Below are 22,810 nucleotides of genomic sequence, written 5' to 3'. Positions count from 1 at the left end.
TGACCCCATGATCCTGTTATACACACTTAAATGTGGTGGGAGAGTGAGGAGGAGTTTTAAAGCAGTCTGGCTGCTTCAACTTAGTGAAGTTCCCGTGCCTTTTCCGAGTTACATCTGTGAGGAGGGGTGGGGGCATTGGGCCTCTGCATTCCTGAGCTCAATCAACACATGGGCGCCACTACACCTTCTTCTGGGCCGGCTGACCATCCCCAAACCTTCCCATGGGTTGCAGTCCCAGGACTGGAGGGCGCAGCTTGCTTCCTGCGGGGCGGGAGGGGGGGGGGTACCCAGAGCCCTGTCCAGGGAGGTGGGCTAGAAGAGAACCCTGGGCACCACGTTCCCGAGGGGGCAGGTTTTGGGGTGGAACTGAGATTTTAACCCTTTCGCTTCCAGAGAGTGACCCTATCCCCCAGCTATCCATCCACCTTTTAGGAACGCGCGCGCCCTTGGGGCTTCACGCTCACCCAGCGTGATGACCTTGGGTCCCTTCTATGTCAACTGAGGCCCCCAGAGGGACGTGACCTGTTAGATGTCCCGCAGGAAAACAGACGTTGAGTCCGGTCTAGAACCGCGGTCTTCCAGGCCATGCCCTGGCTTCTACCCCAGGAATCAGGGTCCCTCGCGAGGTGCTTCCCTACATTCCCGACCGCGGACCTTCCGAGCCCGGAATCGCCTGGGGGTCTGCACCGTTTGGCTTATTGTAAACTTCCTCCGCAGCTCCGCACCAGCCGGGAGAGAGAGGTGCCAGGGGAGCCAACGCTCACCCGCGTCCTAGAGGCAACTCGGAGCGGGAGTCACCGGACCCGCGGGACGCGCTGTCCCTTTAAGGGGGGGACAGAGCGCATGCGCTGCACGGGCCGGAGCCCAGCTGGGTGGGCGGTGGGAGGGCGGGGAGGGGGGAGGAGGGTGGCGAGAGGGGATGAGGCGGACGACAGCCGGGCCCTGGGGCGGCGGGAACCACAGCGGCCCGGCTCCGCCTGTGCATGCGCCCCGCGCTCTGCGGGCTGCTCTCCGGGGACCAGCGCAGCTCGCGCTCGCCCAGGCTTTACCACTCGCATCAGCTCCGCTCGCCGGCCGGAGACTGGCTCCCCCGCCCCGCGGATCCTGTCTCCACCTCCTCAGCCGGGGCCGCAGGAGCCCGAGCGGGCGAACCACCCCGAAGCATCATCCCCGGCCCGCCCTGGCCGCGCCGCCGCCCATGCTGCAGCCAGTCGGGGGTGGCGACCCGGCAGCCGGAGCCTGCAGCGCGGTGACTCCAGCCTGGCCCCTGCGCGCCGCACGGGGCACCGCCGCTGACCCCCGCACCCCGGGGAGGGATCCGCGCCCCGCGATGGCCGGGCTGGCGCCTCGCCGCGCCCGGTGCCCGCTTTCCGCCCGCTGAGACGTGCCCGGCTGCGGATCCGCCCCGCCTCGCCCTTCCCCCTTCTGGGGGCTCCGCTGCCGCGTCCGGGGAGCGAGGGGACAGGGCGGAGACAAAGCCCGCTCTGTGCGGGGAGCTGGCTGCGGGCGTGGGATGTGCGCGTCGGCGCGGGCCCCCTCCCCGCACCCCGCCGGCTGCGAGTCTCGGCTCCCGGACGGGTCCCGGTGAAGAAATCGCGCCCCCTCGCCCCCCTTCCCGGCCCCGGACGGGGTTTTGGGGGTCCGGGCTCAGAGCTGATGCGGCCTGAAGTCGCCTCGGTACCCGCAGCCCAGGAGTGCGCGCAGGTGTGAGCGTGCGGTGTTTTGCCGAGGACTTTGTTCTGTCCACAACCAGAACCCGGGGGGCCCAGCCGGCCTGGGCATCCGTGCCTCGACCCTCTCCGCGGCCGCAGGTCTGAGCTGCCGGGCCTCAGTCCGTCCGGTCCCCCCGCCCCCCCCTCCGGACTGTTCTCTCTGAAAGCCCAGACGGCTGCCAGTCATTGTTCTCGCTGTCACATTGGGGTGCTTTCTGAAGGCTGCCAAGTTGGGGTGGTCCCTCTTTATCCCGTTTTTTGTGGGTTGTTTTTTTTTTTTTTCCAGAGAGTTCAAGGCCTTTTAGGATGACCCCGGATCACTAACCCCTCCTGTCCCCCACTGCACGCTGAGGCACTGATTATTTTCTTATTGAGTAGTATTTTATTGTACGGGAGCCACGCCCTGGTTTCTTAAAGGCGCCTGTGCTGTTTGGCCATGTGTTATCTCTGCAGCTGGTATGTGGGAGGCTGCCTGTAGCCACCAGTTTTTCCCTGCCTTCTGAAACCTCCTTCCTTCCGGCCCCTGGGCCCCTGTCAAGGATTTGGGGATGCCAGGAGGGAAGAAGGTGATAGGGGGCGGTGCTGCCCCCACCGCTGCCCCCGCTGCCTCCCCTGGGGCCAGGCGGTTGGAGACCAGCGAAGGGGCATCAGCCCAGAGAGAGGATGAGCCAGAGGAGGAAGGGGAAGAGGACCTGCGAGATGGAGGCGTCCCCTTCTATGTCAACCGGGGTGGACTGCCTGTGGACGAGGCCACCTGGGAAAGGATGTGGAAGCACGTGGCCAAGATCCATCCCGATGGAGAAAAGGTGGCCCAGCGGATCCGTGGGGCCATGGACCTGCCCAAGGTGAGGGGTGTACGTGTGTGTGTGTGTGTGTGTGTGTGTGTGTGTGTGTTGGAGGCAGGGTAGGGGATCTGGGTTTTCGTGACCTTGAGGTTGAGAGAGCAAAGCCACACTTTGCTTGGTGGAGTAGGGGGCTGTCATGGTAAGATTAAAAATGCAGGCAGGTTGTGCCTTCCAGAACTTTCTCCCAGCTGCAGCTGAGGGGGCTCTGTGAGGCCCACAGCCCCATTTCCTGGAGGCCCTCCTCTGTCTTTTTAAAAATGCCCGTGCTTTATGGGCAGGGCAGCAGATTGACAGGTACACTAATGTGGATTGATGTCTTATTTGCTAAACCAGAGAACTGTGGGCAGAGAGAGAATGAATGACTAAGGAGGATACGGGGCTTCACATATTGAAAAAATGTTCTCATGTGTTATGTCACTGAATTCCCCAACGGTCTTGTGAAGTAAATGCAGATTGAGGCCCATTTTCCAGATGGGAAATATGAAAACTCAAGTCGGAACTCAGGGTCCCATAGGCAGTAAGTGGTAGAACTGGGCCCTCAGGTTCCAGGCCATCTACTGTGCTGGACACAAGATGGGGACAGTAAGTTGTGCCCTGGCTGCTGTGGCTTGGTTGGGTGTTGTCCCATGCACCAATAAGTTGCCAGTTCGATTCCAAGTCAGGGCATATACTGGGGTTGTGGGCTTGATCCCTGGTGGGGGTCATGCAGGAGGCATCCAATAGATGTTCCACTCTCACATCAATGTTTTTCTCTCCCTCTCCTCCTTCTCTCTATACAAAGCAATAATTAAAAAAACAAAAACAAAAAACTTTTTATATAAAAAGAACCAGCTGGAGTGGCTCAGTGGTTGAGTGTTGACCTATGAACCAGGAGGTCACAGTTCAATTCCCAGTCAGGGCACATGCCCAGTTGCTGGCTCTTAATCCCCAGTGAGGGCTGAGCAAGAGGCAGCCAAAATCAATGATTCTCTCATTATTGATGTTTCTATCTCTCCCTCTCCCTTCCTCTCTGAAAGCAATAATATATATATATATATATATATATATATATATATATATATATATAAAATTTATTTTTTTAAGGGCCCATGGAGAGGAGTAAATTAAATAAATTTTCTGTGCACAGCTAGAAGTCCTCCATGACGGCTGTCTTCAGTGGTGTCACCCACAAAGGCTGAGGCTGTGTTGCATTCCTCTTTGTTTTCCCAAGGTTTCCTGTGTGCTGAGCACAGAACAGGCATTTACATGTATTTGCTCAGTGAAAGGGGTTGCTGGAGACTTTGTGTGCTGTACAGTGGGAACACATGCCTGGTTTTTCTCTCTAACATCTATGGTCAAGTTAACTAAAGAAGCAGAGGCTTGAACTCCCCAAATAAAAGCTCTTGGGACAGAGGTCAGAACCCAGAAGTTAGCCCTGATGGCTCAGGTGAGAAGGAAGGGGCTGGGCAGAGTGGCAGTTCAAGTAGATTAGGCAGAGACAAGAGTCCTGTTTTGTTTTCACCACGTTACGGTAGAGCCATGAGAAGTTGCCTTCTGGGAAAAGGGAATTCAGAGGTTGGAATTTGAGCAACTGCCTGATGTTTCCTGAGTAAATAAAATGTGGATTGATTTTGAAGGGCTACACAGTTGCACTCTTACTAACTTAGCATTTATTTAGCTAATCCACTATGGGTAGACAGTTTGTCCTGTAATGTATTCTTAAAATGAACACTATGGCAAACTTGGGGGTCCATCTCTGGTTATCTCCTGGAGATAAATTCCTAGAAGAGAAAGTATTGAGTCAGAGGATATGACCCTTGGGTCCAGGTTGCTCACTTATCTACCTGACCTTAAACAGGTCCCTTGAGCCTACCTGAGCCACAGTTTTCTCAACTGTCACCTGGGGTTGATGGTGGTGAAGATTAAGTGAGAGGCTGCACTAAAACATCTGCCAAACGAAAGCCTCAAACCAACACTGGCTATTGGGTGTTCATTTCCACGTCCTTTATCACGCAGAACATATGAGCTCATGAAGCCAGAGCCACACACTTCTGCCACATGAACAAGTTGGTGTGTAGCAGACAGCTCTCCAGCCATTGTTTATGTCTAAGCCATGTTATAGAAGAATGTGAATGGTACTAGAGACTAAAAAAAGAAGAAAAAAATATCAATGAGTTCATTAGGGACTGGTCTATAATGTCATCCTCAACCGTCATGTATAGGAAAGGTACCAGTGAAGGACTGAAGCGGTTGTTGGTAGGGGAGTCTGTGTCCTGGCCAATAGGAGTATGGTAGTGTCACAGGAATTTTGTGAGAAGATTGGGAAAATCCAAAACTTCCCCTCCTCAAACCACAGGGAAAAAAGTGTTGCAGAGAGAAAACCCACCCAATCTGTGTGGGGTTCCTCGTTGGCTTTGGCCCAGAGGAGAAAGCAGCCCCAGAGTCTGGGAGGCATCCGTGGTTGGATCCCACTGTGCCAGCAGAGTGGACTGACCACTGGACTGGCCCCTCCTGACTGGCCACGTCCTTGGAGCTGGCATTCTCTGCAGAGGTCACACCACGGTGGGCCCAAGAGGTGTTTTGTTGGGACAGCACAATGTTTTAGAAGACCCTTGGGCTAAAATTTAAAATTGGGAGATTTCACAGGAAGATCCAGATTTGGGGCATCTTTTCAGAGGAAGATCTGGGCACAGAGAATCGGCAGTCACACATGGCAGTGGCAGCTGGAGCTGAGGTGTGGTCCCCCCTCCCCCCATTGGCCACGGTCCCCACCACTCACTCCCAGCCTGCCTTCCCCATTTGTTACCCGTGTGGTCCCTGCAGGTTGTTGAGTCTGGGATTCCTGCCATCCCTGCCGTGTAGTGTGACAAAGAGAGAGAGCTCTGCTCTCAGAGGCAGCACCATGTTAAAATCCTGGCTCTCCCACAATGCCTTTTGTCTGCAAGCTCCTCTTGTGCCTCCATTTTCTCAGCTATAAAATGGGGATAATAGCAATATCCTTTTTCGAGGATGTCGGGAAGAACTGGTGAAGTAAAAGCATGTGAAACGAGTGAACACATCATGCATACCCAGCAAATGGAGCTAGGATGAAGGGTGCAGCCACCCTACAGGCGCTGTAGAGAAACGTCCTTTAAAAGGATGGTACCCGTATGTTAAAAGGCTGCTGTTTCTAAAAGGATCCCAGAACCAGGGACAGTTTGTGCTCTCTCATAAGAATCTCACCTTGATGTTCTAGGCTGCCACCACCTCTAAAAGCTCAGTGGCCATGCAGCCCAGAGCCAGCTGCTGAAGGCCTGACTGCAGCTCTGGCACCAGGGCTCCTGCGAAATACAGGTTTGGACTTCGAGCCAGCGTGTGCTGACCAGTGGTTGGCACACACGGGAGTGACAGTGACAGCAGGAACTGAGCTTTGCCGTGTGCCTGAGCCTGTTTTGAGGCTTTGACATGAGGATCCCAGTTAGGTACTATGGTTCTATTATGGTGCCCCTTTTACAAACGAGGTGTCTGAGGCACAGACTCATTAGGGAGCTTGATGCCAGACAGTGAATGGCAGGGCTGGGATTAGACAGCGATAGTCCGGTTCGGGAACCATCTGCAACCTCTAGGCTTCTCCTGCTTCTTGCCCATACCCTCAGCTGTCCTCCCTCCCCGAGCCTCCCTGTTGTGCTGGACTGAAATGGACTTGAACGAGTCCAATGGAATGAGCTCAGGATTTAGGGGTTCCTGCAGCAAGGCCACCCCTTGGCCTTGGTAGTGGAGAAGGAGTTGTCTGGGAAGCCAAACTCGCTCACCCCCAAGGCACCCCAACGCTCAACAGTGAGAAGCATTTCATGGCTTCTGATTCGGGAGGAGGGAAAGGTGTCAGGGCAGATCCAGCTACCAGTCCTAAAGTGGGCCTGGTCGATGGGACGTACAGAAACTTGCCCATTTGTTTCTGAGCGGGTGAGTGCATGCTGTGTGACTATCCAGAAGAAAGGTGTGGTGCTGGCTGCAGTGGTTGCATGCATCAGCCTGAGTCCCGGAGCTGGCCGCAGTGTCTTCCCGCTGAGCCTCAGTGATGTGGCCTCCGAGGCCCTGCTGGGAGTCCAGGCCCTTTGCTCTTCAGAGTCATTTCCTTCTCCCCGAGCGGCCAGTGCCCGGGTGCTCTGTCTGGGCGGCCCGGGATGATTTCCTGGGTGCCGCTGCTCCTAGCCCAGGGCTGGGTGAGCTTGGGCACAGGATCTTTGGGCTGCAGCTCCCTCCCTGGTTGGAGTGTCTCAGGGGGGGTGCACTTACAGTCTGCAGCCATGGCTTCTGGAAATCACGGGGTGCCCTCACCGGAGACATGCAGGTGGCCTCTCAGGGACCTTCCTCCTGAGGAGGCGAGGTGCTATGCGGTATAGTAAAGTGAGAAGTGATTCCTTTCCCACCCCCACCCCGTATCCTGACCCAGGGGACGTTGGCACAGGGTGATCAGGCAGGAAGAGGGACCCCCCCCACCGCCCTGGCCACTGTGAGTGGGGGCCAGGTTCAGGCAGCTGTGTGATGTGAAAGGGGAAATAGCCTCTTCCTGACAGAGGAGTCAGCCTGGGGGCTGCCCAGCCTGGGAGGAGGGGCCCAGCGAGCTGGGAGAGGAAGTTCATGCAGGGCTGTCACCTCCTGCATCCAGGCCCTTTGGAGTGAGCAGGTGTCTACCACAGGCTGTCCTGGGACCCTGGCCACCAGGGGTGCAGTGACCATTGTGTGTCATTTCCTTTGTCAGAAACAAAAGGCTGTGCCCTGTAGGCTCAGCACCTTACTCCAGGGAGAGCCTCCCCCACCCAGCCCTGCTTTACCCCTCCCCTTCACACACCCCTGTCCGCCAGACTGGCTCTCAACAGCCCCAGCCACTGGCTCTCTGAAGAGAAGCTTGGCGGGGACCTGGGACATGAGGGTGGGGAACCCTCAGGCCACCCCACAGCTGGCAGTAGCCAAGGGGGAGCCCAGAGGAGTGGGACTTACTCCTAGAGATCTGGTTCTTCTGCCCAAAGAAGCCTGTCCTGTGGCCCCAGAGAACCAGCCGGTGCTCCTCTGCCTCCTCCCTCGCTGACTTGTTGTAGCCAAACTGCCAGGATTTGGGCTCCGAGGACCCACACCCGCGCGGTGGCCCTTGCCCTGGAGGCCGCCTGGTTGTTGAGGGGACGGCCTCAGGGGTCTGCAGCTCTGACCTAGCTCCTCGCAGCCCACGTCCAGCCATCAGGAGGCTCCTGCTGATGCCCCGTCTCTCCCCTTCTGCGCTGAGCACTGGAAAGCCCCTCCTGGTGGGAGGACTACCTGGTGACCTGGTCACCGGGCTGCTTCCGGGTGTGGTGGCAGCAGGAAGGGGGGTTTTGAAGGGAAGCCAGGGCTCCTGTGCCTCCACAAAACCCCTCCAAAGTGGTTAGACCGTGGCCAGTAGAGCCACAGCAAGACCTGTCGCAACGTGTCCCTCTGCCTGCCACCACCGCAGTCCAGCCCGGCAGGAACTAGAGGCCTGGTCAATGTGCCATGACGGGTGGGGAGCACCTTCTGCCGGGGGTTGGGGGCGTTCCTCCATCGCTGGAGTGCTCCCCCAGCCCAGGGCCAGCCCTGCCAGGATGGGACACCAGGTAAACCGGCTTTGATCCCGCACTTGAACCAGAGCCAGCCCCACATCCCGATGAACTTAACCGCAAAACTGACGTTCTCCTTAAGCCGTAGAGTCGATGACTGTTTAAGATTCAAAACAGTCGGTGCGTCAACCTGTGTTTTTCTTAAATTATTAAGGAAAACAAAACGGGAACAGCAACCGAAGCTCCAGATTAGGAATGCTATGAAGCGCCGGGAGGGAGAGGGATGGTCCTGGGGGAGGTCTGGCCGGAGCCTCCATAAAGGGTTGCCAAGGAGAGAGGCTTAGGGTAGGAGGGAAGCGGGGAGGCTTCTGGGCAGGGGAGTGGAATCTGGGTTTCTGGGGGCCGGAAGCTTTGGGGAGCCTTCCTCTGTGACCAGGGTTCTTTCTCTGTCCCCAGATTCCCATACCGACTGTGCCTGCGTTCCCGCCCTCCACGCCGGTCCCTGAGCGCCTGGAAGCCGTGCAGCGCTACATCAGGGAGCTGCAGTATCCTCCCAGGCCGGGCCGGCTGCTGGGCCAGCGGCCAGCGGGGCTTGTTTTCAGACTGGGCTGGAGAGGTATCTGCAGAGCAGCACCGGCCACGGCCCAGCCACAGCTCACAGGGCACCTCGCGCCCCTGGAGGTGGGCAAGTCCCAGGGCTGTGACGAGTGCCAGATCCACTCTCGCCACCCGCTTCCTTCTCCGTGTGATGGGGCAAATGTTCCCTGTGCTGCCTGCTGGCCGTGGCCCCGTCTAGGTCCACTAGCCCAGACCTCCTCAGCCCAGCAGGAGGGAGAGGGACTTTAAACACTAGTAGTTTAAAGGCAGTGGGGGTCGGGGTGGGGGGACAGGTAGAAGCGGAAAAGGATTTTATGCTCCGGGAGGTGGCACCACATCTTGGCATGCTCTCCCCGTTCTGTGCCTGCTGCTTCCCTCGCAGGGGGCCCGATGCCCAGCCATGCAGAGCTGGACCCCCATGAGCCCAGACCCCACGGGTTTCCTGCTCTGGGCCCCTCTTGCTCTCTGCCCTGTATGTCCCGGGTCTCTCCCCCAGCCCCTCCGGCTGCAGGGAAGGCAGAAATGGGAGGACCGGGCCCTGAGCAGGAGAAAGCCAGGCTGGTTACTGAGAATCAGATCCAGCTCCCCCTTTGTCAGTGGGGACATTTCGGCCTTGAAACGGGAGGATGGCCCAGGAGCAGCACCTAGCAATTTAGCCATGCTGGACCCCTCCCCGCCTTCCTCCCCCACACCTCCCAAACACACACCAGCCTCTTCCTGTGGTTCCTGCTGCTTCCCGCTGTCTGAGCCCAGCCACTTTCCCAGCCCCAGCTGGCCTGGCTGCCTGCTCCACGGCCCCCTTCCTGAGAGGAGAGGCTGGGGGAGAGCAAGGTGGAAACCACAGAGGATAGAGAGGACGGGGGGGGGGGGGGGGGGGGGGGGAGCCGTGCGGAGCATGTGCTCCTCCAGAAGCTCAGCGTCCCTCCTCCCCCCCAGGTTCCTCTCAAGAAACACTTCATGGGGTCCTGACCCAGCCTGCACCCCTGGGCATGCTGGGCCCAGGGTCTGATGGATGGGTGGGGAGGTGGGACATGCCTCTGCCAAACCACGCGGGAAGCCCTTAACCAGCCCTGCAGGTACAATCACACAGGGACCCAGTTCTTTGAAATCAAGAAGAGCAGACCCCTCACTGGGTAAGTGTGGGCGCGCTGTCCCTCCGCCAGGCGGACGGTGCTCCTTGGCGGGTTGGAGCGCCTCGGGGCCTTGGGGTGGAAGCTTGTGGGGCAGGCAGAGCCTCTCCCAGGGAGCAGGCCACAGAGGCATGGCCCCCTGCGCCCCATCTCCTTCACCGCACACCTCAGGGGCCCCAGAATGCCACGAAGAGGAACTGGGGCCGAGATGACCACTGGGCTCCCGTGCTGAGCTGGGGTGATGGGCAGCCCCCCTGATTGCCTTGGGAATGACAGGGTGGTCCCAGGTAGAAGCCTTATTGGTTTCTTTTTAATGAGGGGAGTCTAGCAGGAGAGAGCTCCCCCCATCACAGGGAACCTGTGGTCACCCCATTCGCCTCATGGGACTCCTCTGGTCGTTTAGTACAAGACCCCGTGTCTCTCACTCCTAACCCACCAGAGCCCTGGTTGGCTTGGCCCTGAGGAAGCCCCGGGACAGAGGAGAGAGAGGACTGAGTGCCACCTCCTCACTGGGCCTGGGACCTCACCCCAGAGCTGTCCATGGGCTTAAAGCCCTGTGTTTTAAAAATTAATGTGGATTTTACATCTCCTTCCACCCATAGCCTGTCCAAGTCCACTTTCCAGCGAAGAATGCTTTAAGTGGGCCATTAGCTACATTCCTTAATGACCCCCTGGTGGAAGGCAGCCTCTTGCACCCTAAAAGCTTTGCTCTTGTCCTGGGGCTGCGGAGTGACAGGCCTAGCCTCGTGGGTGGAGGAGTCCAGCTCCGTCCTGGGCGAAAAAGCCAGCGGCCAGGCTGCATTCTTGGACCTGGAGGCAGCATTGGGGCGGAAGAAGGAACCAGGCCTCAGGAACAGGCTGTCTTAAAGTGGCCTGAATTCCAAGTTCAGGACCGGCCGGGGAGTCACCAGCTAACCGCCTGAGATGCCACGTCCAGGACTCGGGCTGCTGGCCAGTCTTGTGGGGGCAGTTGCAATCAATCACAAGCTCTTTAGAGGTACCGGGGTTGGGTCAGGAGCGTCCACTGTGCTCCAGAAGGGACAGGATCAATGCCAAGGTTCCCGGCATCCATGGCACGCTTTCCCACCGGCCCCCACCCCTGCCCCCTCCAGTGGCTGTCTGTGACTGCGCTCCCCATTCATGCTCCCGCCCCCAGAGGTCAGGAGCCTGGGTGGGAGGAGGAAGTGAAAGGAGGAAAGGGAAGGGACCTCCTTCCTTATCTTTGGTTGGCTGTCTCTTCTTTTACCCTCTCTGGCTCGGGATGGACCTGGGGGAGGGAAGGGAGGTGCTGGGCCTAAGCTGGGGCAGCTTGGATGGGAGAAGAGTCTCTGTTCTAGCACTTCTCATCTGCCTGCCCCTGCTCCTAACACTCCCCCACTGGGAAGGGCTAGAGGCTCTGTCCTCATGGCTCTGCCTCCCTGCCCCCAGGCTGATGGACCTGGCCAAGGAAATGACCAAAGAGGCTCTGCCAATCAAATGCCTGGAAGCCGTGATCCTGGGAATGTATCCTTCCTCAGCCCTGGGAGGGGGCAGGCACACTCTGGGCCCCAGCTCTCTCCTCTGGAAGAGGGTGGGGGCTGAGGGGAGGGGCGCTCACAGCTCGCTCTCCCAGCACTTGAATTGGCTCCAAAGTGAAGGGGCTTGAGTGGGTCTCTATCCCCCATGCCTCAGGCTTACCGGGAAGCTCTCTTTTGAGCCACGTGGATACTGTGACCCTGTTCTCTGACCCCGGGATCAGGGCACATTGTCTCACAAAGGCTACTGTGCCATTTCCAAGGACCAAACAGACTGGGAAAAGCAGGGTGAATGCCAACAGGTTGGCATTTCCAGGGCATGGTGATTTGTGAAGATGATGGGTGGGAACTTTGGAACAGAACTTCCTGCCTTTAAAAGGGAAAGCAAGTAGTCATTCCTCCCAACGGGCAGAGATGGAACTATAGCTTGGCCCCAAGGTGGGCAGATAAGCCTCTAGTTGCGGGGAGGAGAGGCGGGTCAGGCAGGTGCACAGGGTCAGTTCTCTGACCTGATTGGTTCATGCGGGAGCCTTGCCCTTTTTTGTTGTTTTCTTTTACTATAGGAAAATTTAAGCCGGTATGAGCATAGATCAATATAATAAACCCCGTGTGCCCAGCACTCAGTTTTACCAGTTCAGGGCCAATCTAGATTCATCTCTGTGTATCCGTCACAGGCCCCCTTTCCCATGGTGCCATCGGCTTTTAGATATTCTGCCTGCCCCTCTGGAGCAGGCCCCTGGCTCCGTGTGCAGAGAGGATGAGGGGAAGGGGCCCAACACAATAAGAGTCCACTCGCTGGAAGAGGTCGGGGAGAAGATGGTCCGAGGGCAGGGGCACAGCCTCTCCGAGCAGGACCGCAGCCAAGGGGGGCCACTCCTCCCCCAGAGCATAGCTGCCTTAGATCATACAGAGACCGCGGGACCTTCTGGGCCGGCAGTCCCCACTCCCAGAGCCTGTCTGAAGGGTCCTTTGCAGGGACGAGGGTGAGGTCAGCCTGAGAACTTCCGGCCACTACCAGCGCCTCCTTCCTGACCCCATATTGCTCCTCCTTCAGGGGGTCACACACCAAAGTGGGGCTCCCACCCACAGTGGAGGAGGGAGACACCTCCCCTCCACCGACACATAGAAGCAGGTCCACGCAGGGTCACGCCATCTCCAAGGCCTTTGCTGGGTGGCTCCTGGGCAGGAAGAAAACAGGACAGCCCCCATCTGGGCGGAGGGCCTCCCTATACTGGCCCCACAGCCACTCCCTTAGACGCTGCACACATGCTGCCACGGGACTGCGTCTGTCCCTGTGCCTCACCCTCTGCACGGAGCCTGTGCCGTGCCCAGCTCTGTGTCCTCCGTCACTTGCAAGGAGTCGCTCAGAAGTATGGTAATGACTTCGGGCATTGGCTTCGGGGTCCTGAATCCTAGTTCTCACCCACTTACTGTGTGACCCCGAGCATGTTCCTCCACATCTCAGAGTCTCATCAGCTTCTGTGCAGTGGGGGACAGTGGCCGTGCCTGCCTCACAGGTTGCTAGGACGACTGAATGAGTGGGTACATGCAGGACACGTGGCACAGTGTCTGTACACAGTATCTACTCTGAGTTTTTATCTCCCTCATCTTCTACCCACTCGTTCAAGAAGAGTTTGATTGAGAGACTATTACGTGCCCACCTCCGCGCTGAGTCCCAGAGGTACAGCAAAGCGCATGACAGACAAGGTCCCCGTTCTCAGGAGTTTATAAGCCAGAAAAAAAAGCTAGTAAACAGGTAAAATAGTGACAGACTGTGGTGAGCATGCTGTGGGGAGAAGGAAGAGTGGAGCAGGCCTGCTTTAGAAAGGGAGGTCAGTGATGATGGCCAGGCCTGAGGCATGTGGAGGAGCCAGCCCAGGGTGGGGAGGAGGGGTGGGTGGGGGGAGCAGCCCTCTGGCAAAAGCTAGTGCAGAAGGTCCTCTGGTGGGAAACCCAGGTGGATGGGGAGGCTGAGCAAGTAGGGGAGCGAGGAGGAGGTTGGAGTGGCCACCGGGCCAGGCGGCATGGCCTCCAGGGCTGGGGGAACAGGCGTAGTTTTATTTGCAGGGTGATGGGCAGTAAGAGAGTATGGGGAGGAGCAGCGGGAGTGGAAGAGAACAGGGTTGTCTGCATCTGCGAGGAAATGGATGCATGAGAGAGAAAAGCCACGTGAGAACGCATCTGGGAGGAAAGGCAGGGAAGAGGGGAAGTGTATGTGAGACTGATGGAAAGAAGGCGAGAGGGCGAAGCGGGGCAGTGGGTGCAGCCAGCAGGCCTCTCTCATGCCTCCTTAAGCTGCAAGGACTTTGGAGAGCCTGCGGTTTGGAGTGAAGGACTCACTTTTAGCTGTTATTCTGTGAATGGTGCTTGATATGGTAGCAGCGGCCACCAGTCACTGAGAGCCCTGCCCCTTAGAGATTCTGTTTAGTGAGCACCTACTGTATGCCAGGCACCAGGCGAGGCAAGAGGATATGGAGGTGAGCAAGGCATGGTGTCAGGAACGTGGGGGTGGAGGGGTGTGAGCAGGGGACCTCACTCAGGCTGTCCCTGGGGTGAGGGGCGTGCAGCCCCAGTCCTTACGTGTTGGCCCCGTGCCTCACCCGGGCTGGCTCCTTAGCTGCGCTGACACTGCCAGTTACCTCACCAACAGCATGCCCACCCTGGAACGCTTCCCCATCAGCTTCAAGAGCTATTTCTCAGGGAACTACTTCCGCCACATTGTGCTGGGGGTGAACTTCGGGGGCCGCTACGGGGCCCTGGGCATGAGCCGGCGCGAGGACCTGATGTACAAGCCGCCCGCCTTCCGCACGCTCAGCGACCTCGTGCTGGACTACGAGGCCGCCTACGGCCGCTGCTGGCACGTGCTCAAGAAGGTGAAGCTGGGCCATTGCGTGTCCCACGACCCGCACAGCGTGGAGCAGATCGAGTGGAAGCACTCGGTCCTGGACGTGGACAGGCTGGGCCGCGAGGACTTCCGCAAGGAGCTGGAGCGGCACGCCCGCGACATGCGGCTCAAGGTCAGTGCGGGCCCTCTCCCCCCGCCACCCCCCACCCCACCTCAGGTGGAAATAAAGGGGCTGCTGCTTCCTACAGGGATGCCATCACCCCTCACCCACCCCACGGCTACCCCAGCGGAGGGGGAGGGGCTGGTGGGTGGGAAGTTTGAACAGTACCTGTGCTCAGAGGTCACTGTTGTGAGAGTCCCTCAGGCGGGCAGGCCAGGGAAGGCTCCAGAAGGAGGCAGCCAGCGAGCTGGGTTTGGGGAGAGGGCAGGCCTTGGTGGGGAGGGAAGGGGAGGGGGACACTCCAGGAGGAGGATAAAGATCTCTGAGTAAAGATCCACAGGTGGGAAGTCAGGGCCTGACTGGAGGGACTGGTGGATTGGGTACAAGTGGCCTCTATCACGTGACCCCATGCATCCTACCTCTTTTCCTTTTTTCTTTTTTAAAAAACATATATTTTTCTTCAGAGAGGAATGAAGCGGGAGAGAAAAGCATCAATGACGAGAGAGAATCATTGATCAGCTGCCTCCTGCATACTTCCTACTGGGGATTGAGCCCTCAACCCGGGCATGTCCCTGACCGGGAATCGAACCATGACCTCCTGGTTCCTAGGTCGACACTCAAACACTGAGCCATCCTGACTCTTGACCCCCTCACACACACCCGCCCTCCAGTAAAGGACTAGGAGGAAGTCAGAAAAAGAAGGAAGTCAGAGCATGGGAAGACAGTGAGATAGTAGTTCCTTCTGCTCCCCCACTCCAATGAGCAGGAGTGGGAGGGGCTGCTGCCCCCTGAGCAGGGGGGCTGAGCTGCTGAGGAGTTTGCCCCCGAGCTTGAAAGTGGACAGAATCTTGGCCTCTCCCTCAGTCTCCCTGGACTGAGGGTGCCTCCCCTGGGGCCTACCAGGCCCGCCCCATTGCTTAGTCACTGCTGTGCTGTGATCTGCCCCTCCCAGCAGCCTGGTGCCAAAACCATGACCTCAGTACTTTCACATCCACTGATGCTCCCCACAGCCCGCCCTGCCAGCCCGAGGCCATGACCTTATGGGTGACAGCACTTCCCCAGGGCAGAAGCAGCCGCAGCCAGCCTGCTGCTTTCCGGGCTGCTCTCCGCTGCCCTGAGCCGCCCTTCCTCTGTAGCACTGGCTGCCCAGCTCCCCGGCTCCTGCTGCTGGAGTGTTTTACCCCTTCAAGGGGGACAGTTTGGACCTGAGTTGAAACCAGTGGTTGCCTCATCTTTAATGCTGTGATTTTCAGTCTGTTTAGTGCTGAAGAGTCCCCATAGTGTTTGCCTCTCTCCAGCAGCCCCACTGTGTACCCCATGTTTTCAGAATTCAGATCAAGCTGATTGTACTGCATAAAGGATAATTCATTTGCTTTCCTCAACTGTTTCTGAATAGCTACCAGTCTGAGCTGGAGATAACCAGTGTCACCCTTGGGGCTGGTAGGATCCCAGCCCAAAACTCAGACATGGGCCGCTTCCCCAGCTGCCTGGCATGGGGAAATGGCCCTTTTCTCGGAGGTCTCTTATCACGAAAGCTCAGTGGCATCCCCCAACATCCACACTATCTTAGGGGTAACTGGGATTGAGGACCCCCTGCCCTGGCAGCTTTAGTGCCCGGAACAGGTTTGGGAGAGCTGGGAGGCTGGGCAAAGTGGTGGCTTGATCTTCCTGGTCTACCCAGTGTAGCCTTGGGGCATGTGGCTCCCATAGAGCAGGCCAGGCCACAGCCTGGAGGGCGGCCCTGGAATGAGTCTCTGTTTCTCTCCCCTCCTTCCCCCAAGATCGGCAAAGGGACCGGCCCTCCCTCCCCGACCAAGGACCGGAAGAAGGACGTGTCCTCCCCACAGCGGGGCCAGTCCAGCCCCCACCGCAGGAACAGCCGCAGCGAGAGGCGGTGAGTGACAGGGGCCGGAAGAAGGCTCTCTCCTTTCCTCTCATCTTCGGGGTCCTACTTTTGTTCACCCCACTTTTCTCATTCCCACTGTTCTCTTTGGCCCCCACTGAAGAGAGGTTATTTGGGGTGGAGGGTTTGTGTGTTTATGTGTTGACACCTCCCAGCAGTTCCATTTCCCCAGAGAAAGCAGCACTCCCTGGCCCTCTGGTTACCCTGGCCCCTGGCGAGAGGTCTGAGGCCAGCGTGTGTGGGAGGGGCCCTGCCAGACAGGGCTTCTCCCAGGATATTGCTGAGAAAGGTGTGAACATCAGGTAGCAGCAGCTTTGGACAGAACTTTTGCCCCTGGGAGTCTGTGGTTTTTGCCTCTATCTGGATGGCAGAAATATCCCATTAAAACGTCAGGCTACCGCCTCTGATTTGTCTCCTACCTGTCAGTCTGGCTCTTGCTTTCAATACCCTTGTCATTCAGGAGCCACCTGTCTGGTATGATTTAGGGGCACCAAGCAGGCTTCCAATATCCAGCATCTTTCGCTTCCATCTGGAGAACTGGGTCCCCTCACAGAGATTTACACCTGAAGCTTTTATAGCCAACTGTGGCCGGATTAGCTGGCCTCCGGCAAAGGGTGGGAGCTATAAGGGATCGCAGGGTCCACACTCCGGACAGCACCGGCCGGGATTCCAGAAGCACACCCCCACGTGGACTCTGCTGTTGCATTTGGGCACCACGAAGAATGGAGCGGGGAGGTCCCGGGGGCAGCCTCCTCCCCCACCTCCCTGATGGACCACTCACCCTTCTCCTCCCTCCGCTCTCTCCTCCCTGCAGGCCTTCGGGTGAGAAGAAGCCTTCTGAGCCCAAAGCCATGCCAGACCTCAATGGGTACCAGATCCGGGTGTGAAGTGGGTGGCAGCACCCGGCCTCGCCCACACCGGGGGGGCCAGGATCGCCTGCCAGAACCAGCCTGGCACCTGGGGCAGGCAGGGCTGGCGATGGGGCAGGTGAGCGGCGGCAGGAAGAGTGTGTTCCAGCTGAGCCACCCAGGCTGCGGCCCCTCCCTCGGACGGGGCCAAGCTCCCAACTTTGGGCCGAGAGGCAGTTAGTGTTTTACTTGGGGTTTTTAACTTGACACTACAGTTTACGGTATTTGGGGAAAACTAAAAATGTGATGGACCTGCCGACGGCTGGCAGGCCTGTGCTTGGGGGAAACTAATTGCCATGCGGCTGAGTGAGGGGGCGTGGCTGGCTCTGCTGGTTCCCCTGCCCCTGGCGACTCTGGGATGTGGGTCTGTCCCACGGGCGGGAAATCTCCCAGCCCACAAGGCCTGTGGCAGAGCGGCAGAGGGTGGGGTGTTTCTCCACGTCCACCTGCCCTGGCGGCATCTCGACACAGGGAAAGGAAGCAGGGTAGGAAACATCCTGGGAGAGGTCTGTGCCCATCTCAGGAGGTTCACACAGTGACATCTCCCCAAGGGCGAGAGTCCACGGCCCAGAAGAGCCTTCCTGACCTTGCAGCCCGCAGACAGATAGATGGTGCTTTGAGGACTGACACTGACCACTGGCACGCCCCCTGCTGGGGAGCTGAGGGAGAGCACACGAGAGAACCACTGGGGGAAGAGTTCCGGAGCCTCTATCCCCTCTTGCTCAGCCCAGATCTGCCTCTTGCTGAGGCTGGGTTCACTGCAGAGGTCTGGGCAGAGCCAAGGGCTCAGATTTGCACTGGGCTCAGCATGACTGTGGGGACTGAACAGAGCTGGTGGCCCAGGAGCTGTGGCTGGGGACATACACGCAGGCCTGGGTCTGTCCCCTTTCCTCCCCCCTCCCATTACCTCAGCCCTTGTGGGGAAATGAGACCTGGCCAGAATGCTTGTGCCCCAGGTCCATCTCCCCTCATCTAGCAGCCTATTTAGGTTTGGGGGTCCCAGCGATGATCAGGCCTGTTGTCAGGGAAGAACTTGAACAGCCGGAGTTTGCACAGCCCTTCCACTGGCATGAGAGAACTGGCGGGCAGGCGAGAGGTAGTAGAAAGAGGCTGGTAGGGTTGGGGGAATGTTCCAGAGTTTTAAGCAACAAGGAGGTGGAGGGCAAGGGTGCAGTGTGGCCCCTGAGGAGGGGCAGAGTCTGAGAATGGGGGTGGGTGTACGTGAGGAAAGGATATGGGGGAGAAGTTAGAGTCAGGCTGCCCTGGGGAGCGGTGAGTTCCCTACTGCCGGAGGGACTTAGGCAATGACTAGATGGCTACTAGTACTTGTCAGAAAGCGGTTGAGAGGACTCAGGTTATGGAAGGGTAGCTGGGTGGAAGGACCATTCAGGTTAATTTTAACTGAGAGGCTCTGATTCAGCCAGGGGCAGCTGTCGTGAGGCAGCAGAGGGGCTGGGAGCATGGAAAAGGGAGGGTCAGAACTAGATTTGTAAACTCAGATAACCTCACAGGGCCAGGCAGGTGATGGAAAGGAGGACCGCAGGGCTGGGTGGGGAAGGTGGCAAACTAAAGAGGGCAGAGGTCCCATTAAAGCAGCCACTGCTGCTCAGTTGTTCTCAGAGTGCAGGCCCTGCATTGCCAGATCTTCTGAGATTTTCAGAGGCCAGAACTCTGAATTTTTATGTGAAATATCCCGATTTTTAAATGTTGGCAATCCGTTCAGGAAATTTTAAAAACCAACATGAAAGAGAATGCCTCCTTGTAATCTCTGAAGTGGAGAGCTTGTGCTGGGAAGCAGGGCTTTGAGGAGGGAAATGTGAAAGTCCTAGGCTTCCCAGGGCTGGCCGGGCCAGGGCAGGGGCCCCGCTGCGGAGGCTCCCGGAGCGGGCAGTGTCCCATGTTCCTCATGCTCCCTGCAGACCAGACACACCGGAGACTCCATGGCTGCTGTGTCACCAGACGGGGTGGAGTGGAGTAGCGAGAGTGCAGTTCTCAGCTGCTCTGGAGATGGATGGGACTCGGGAAGCAAAGAAAGGAGGAGGGAGAGGGAGACAGGCTTTCTTTGCTAATGGGAGTATGCATCAAGAGTGGCACCGGGACTGGCAGCTCTTCAAACCAGCAGCAATTAGCCCAGAGCCAGGCCCAGCAGGGAGGCCAGCTGGCCAGTCCCTGGGGAGGTACTAAACCTGCCTCTGGGCGACACCGCAGCCAGAGGAAGCGAAGGCCACTGTGACCCCTGACTCACCATCCCGTCCAGCTTTCAGGGAGTGGGTGGTGGTCCTCATGCTGCCACATTCACCTGAGACAGGGATGGCTCACTTGGGAGGCATGAGGCTGAAAACGAGGCCATTTCCGGTCTGGATGTGAATGCCTCATGCAGGCCGCTCAGCAGGGAAGTGGCCCCACCTGCCCCAGTGGACCACAGAGCTTGAGACACGCAAGAGGCAGCTGGGAGCTGGAAGCTTAGGTCAGGGAAACAGGGAAGCTGCTTCCAGAACAGAAGCCAGGAAGAATGCTCCAACCCACAGGTCCCACCACAGAGTCCTCTGGAGAGAAGGAAGCAGAATGAAGGCCCCACCCCAATTGCTGTCTGTGAGGGAACAAGCTATAATTCTAGCTGATAATCCTCAGCACCCCGCTCCTGGCTGAGACCTAGGGCCTGGGGAGATCACCACGGATATTGGGAATGTAGATGCAGTGGTGCTTTTTAATTTATTTTTAACTCCTCTTTCTCATATGTAGCAACCCCTCCTCCCCTTCAGGCGTGTTTACACAGGCTCTGCTTCCTGGGGCTGGCCTGGCTGCAGTTTCTGGGGAGGCAGAGGCAGGGACTTTGAAGCCTTAGTCACCATCCTCAGTATCACCTCATCTCACTTCCTGTGAGGACCAGCAGCCTGGCTCCCCCGACTCAGGACTGCCTGCCAGCTCTCAGTGTGGGCTCCTCTGCCCCTGGGGTGTGGGCTGCTGGCTGAGGGGTCAAGGTGAGGTCAGAAAAAGCTTCTGGATGAAGGTGGGTCAGGTGGGGTGGGGGGGTGATTGCTCCCCAAGCCTGGCTCCTTGTGCTTGGTGCCCACCCCCCTAACTGCCAGTCCTCTCCCTCCCATGGCCTCAACACATAGTCACTCTCACCCATCACACCGGCCAACCCATCCTTCGCAGGCCTGGCTAAGTGGGGAGTGCGGTAGCCCCAGCCCTGGTACAATGGTGAAGCCTAGGGCCAGAGGAGCCGTGTCATCACACCCACCCCTCCCAGCTGGGACCCGACTTCCTGGCTCTGGGATGGGTCTGATTCTGGTCAGCAGCCTCTCCAGAGGCCTGTGCGCGCCTGGGCCTCTTGTCTGGGCTGTTTTCTGGCTTAGCCACAGAGCATCCCCAGCCCACCCTCTGGCCTCAGAGCGCAGGGAGGGAGAGCTGGGCTGGCCTATTGATTGCATAGCCAGCTCCATGGTGTTCACATCCCCACTTCCCTTGTTCCCAGTGCAACTGGGAGGTCCTCCGAGGAGTGTGGGGAGGAGTGTGGGATTGGAGCGGGGAGGGCTGCCCAGGCCAGGCAGGGCTGCTGTGGTGCTAGCTGCAGGCCCATCAGTATTGACCCTCTCACCCCGCCTTGGTGCTCCATTGTCCCAAGTTCCACTTTTTCTTCAAATATGACCAGAGGGGGAACCGGGTGTGCGTGGCCCCAGGCCTGGAGATAGCGGCCGACCTTTTCCCTTGAGTTTGTGTTGGGCTGTGTGCTGTACTAGTTTTGTCCTTCCTCTTCTCATATCAGTATTGCGCCTCCCCTTCCACTTTTACACTTTGTCTCATTCCTTTCCCACCCTGCCCAAATGAATAAAGTCTCCCCAGCTCCGGCTGCATGGCTGGCTGGGAACCAGGACCTGCAAGCCTTGTCTCCTTTCCTCTGGGAGCCGGGGCTGGAGCCCACCGGGCCACCGTCAGCCTCGGCATCTCCGGGAAGAGCCTGACCGGAGGTGAGGGGAGCCCCAAACCAGCCAACAGGAAGCCCCACAGGCCCTGCAGTCAGGATGGAACTTCAGGGTTCCTAGTCTGTCCCCCTCAGCCTGCTGAAGCCACAGAGCTCTTATAAAGCCTCACTGGGGAGACCTTTCCTGCTGGCTGTAAGTGCACCCCTTCTCCTTCGCACAGCCAGCCTGGTCCCCGCAGGGGGGCTGGAGTCTGCTCCCCGGAGCCTACAGTCCAGAGCCCTGCTCTTCCTCTCCTCTTCCCCAGCAGTCAGTCCCTCCAGAACAGAGGAAGGCTGAATGTCCTCCTGGAAGATGAGGTTATTTCAGGAAACCATAGCAACGGGACCTGAAGTCCTTCTCATCAGTTACCAGTACAGAATCTATGGTAGTTGAAGCCACAGCTTTGGAAAACACATCTGGGTCCATCCGTCACCCATTCCGCTGCATCATCCCTCCGGCTCTGGGCCTCTCCCCACGCTTTAAGATAAGCCCAAACAGTTGCAAGCAGCTTGCACAGAAATCTCTCAGACCCAGAAGCATTTTTCACCTTTAACCCTTCCTCCCCTCTTCCTGCTCTCATTCAGCTGGAGAGTAAAACCTAGACTTATCAGAGGTGGAATGCTTCCTACTTCTTATCCCAGCAAATCCTGAGAAGTCCTAACTAGAAGCGTAGTTGAGCACAGCAAGCTCCTTACTTGCAGTGTGTGCTGCTGAGGCATGGCAGCTGGGAAGAGGAGAGGCCGGCCATTGGAATCCACAAATGTCACCATTAAATAGGTGCAGCTTTGTTACATACAGGCTCATATAAACCAGGTTAATACCAAAAAGCACCTTTCAATAAAGGTAACAGAACTTGGGACTAACTAGGACCAACACCTTTACCCAAAGGCAATGTTGTCATTGACACATTCAATCCCGCTAAAATACCTTTAAGTAAGGGCCTCTGGGTGGGCTCCAGCGAGATGGACTCACAGTGGGCCGGGGCTGCTCTCTTGCAAATGAAAGCTGAGTAAGGGCTGGGGTGAGCATCTTGAGTCTAGCAGGCTGGTGCTGGACACGCTCGGCTGCTCAGAGCTGATGCAGAGGTAAATGTGGCTCCAGGAGGGTCAGAACCCAACCTGCGGGGGTTCCGCTTGGCCTGCTGCCCTGCTACTTGCTGTCAGGCTCCCAGCAGGTGCCTGCCGACTTTTGGCACATGATTTGGGGTGGGCCTTTGGATGGAGGTAGCACTTCTCAGAGCCCTGAACGTGAGGAGGCTGAAGCTCTGCCACCCCATCTGCCAGGACCTGACATCTTGACCAATGTGTCGGGGGCAGGGATGATGATAGACAGTGGTAGTCAGACCAAACAGTGGCCTACTTGCAGGCTGCTTGGCCATCCTTAGTGTTTGCCAAGAGGGTGAGGGGACGTGCTGCTGAGCCTGGCAGGTGGTAGAGATGGGCCACCTCAGGTCAGTGGGAAGGACGGCTCTCTGAGGCCAGCCCACCTGGTAATGTATCCTTTCGAACCTGCAGCCAGAAAGAACTTAGTTGTAGGGAAGACAGCACCTCCAAGAATTTAAGTGTAGGCACCTTCCTCCCCACAGCAGGGTGAGGCCTCGGGCCTGAGGAGCATAGAAACTGATTAGGGTCGGGGCAGAGGCAGTTCCCTTCAAAACACCAAGTTTACTTTCTCCCAACCCAGGCAAGATCGGCACCCCAAGC

At 57.9% G+C, this 22,810-nt stretch overlaps 1 protein-coding gene across 1 annotated transcript; it reads left to right on the top strand.

The window, feature by feature from the left end:
• The first annotated feature begins 905 nt into the window (after nt 1-905).
• Nucleotides 906-21,026, top strand: VASH1 (vasohibin 1). Its single transcript, XM_084893003.1, has 7 exons — nt 906-2,557; nt 8,542-8,630; nt 9,759-9,815; nt 11,241-11,315; nt 13,962-14,343; nt 16,113-16,225; nt 17,049-21,026. Exons 1-7 carry the CDS (start codon nt 2,261-2,263, stop codon nt 17,119-17,121), a joined length of 1,086 nt encoding a protein of 361 aa, XP_084749129.1. The 5' UTR covers nt 906-2,260; the 3' UTR covers nt 17,122-21,026.
• The last annotated feature ends 1,784 nt before the right edge of the window (nt 21,027-22,810 follow it).

This window comes from Pipistrellus hanaki (assembly GCF_964339955.1).
Source record: "Pipistrellus hanaki genome assembly, chromosome: 1".
Lineage (NCBI taxonomy): Eukaryota > Metazoa > Chordata > Mammalia > Chiroptera > Vespertilionidae > Pipistrellus > Pipistrellus hanaki.
The sequence above is the reverse complement of the archived record's forward strand: the minus strand, read 5'-3'. Positions and strand labels throughout refer to the sequence as shown.

Coding starts and splice junctions, on each gene's coding strand:
- VASH1 (XM_084893003.1), top strand. CDS start 2,261: ATGCCAGGAGGGAAGAAGGTGATAGGGGGCGGTGCTGCCCCCACCGCT. Junction 8,631..9,758: donor CGCTACATCAGGGAGCTGCA/GTATCCTCCCAG, acceptor CCAGCCCTGCAG/GTACAATCACACAGGGACCC. Junction 11,316..13,961: donor GAAGCCGTGATCCTGGGAAT/GTATCCTTCCTC, acceptor TGACACTGCCAG/TTACCTCACCAACAGCATGC.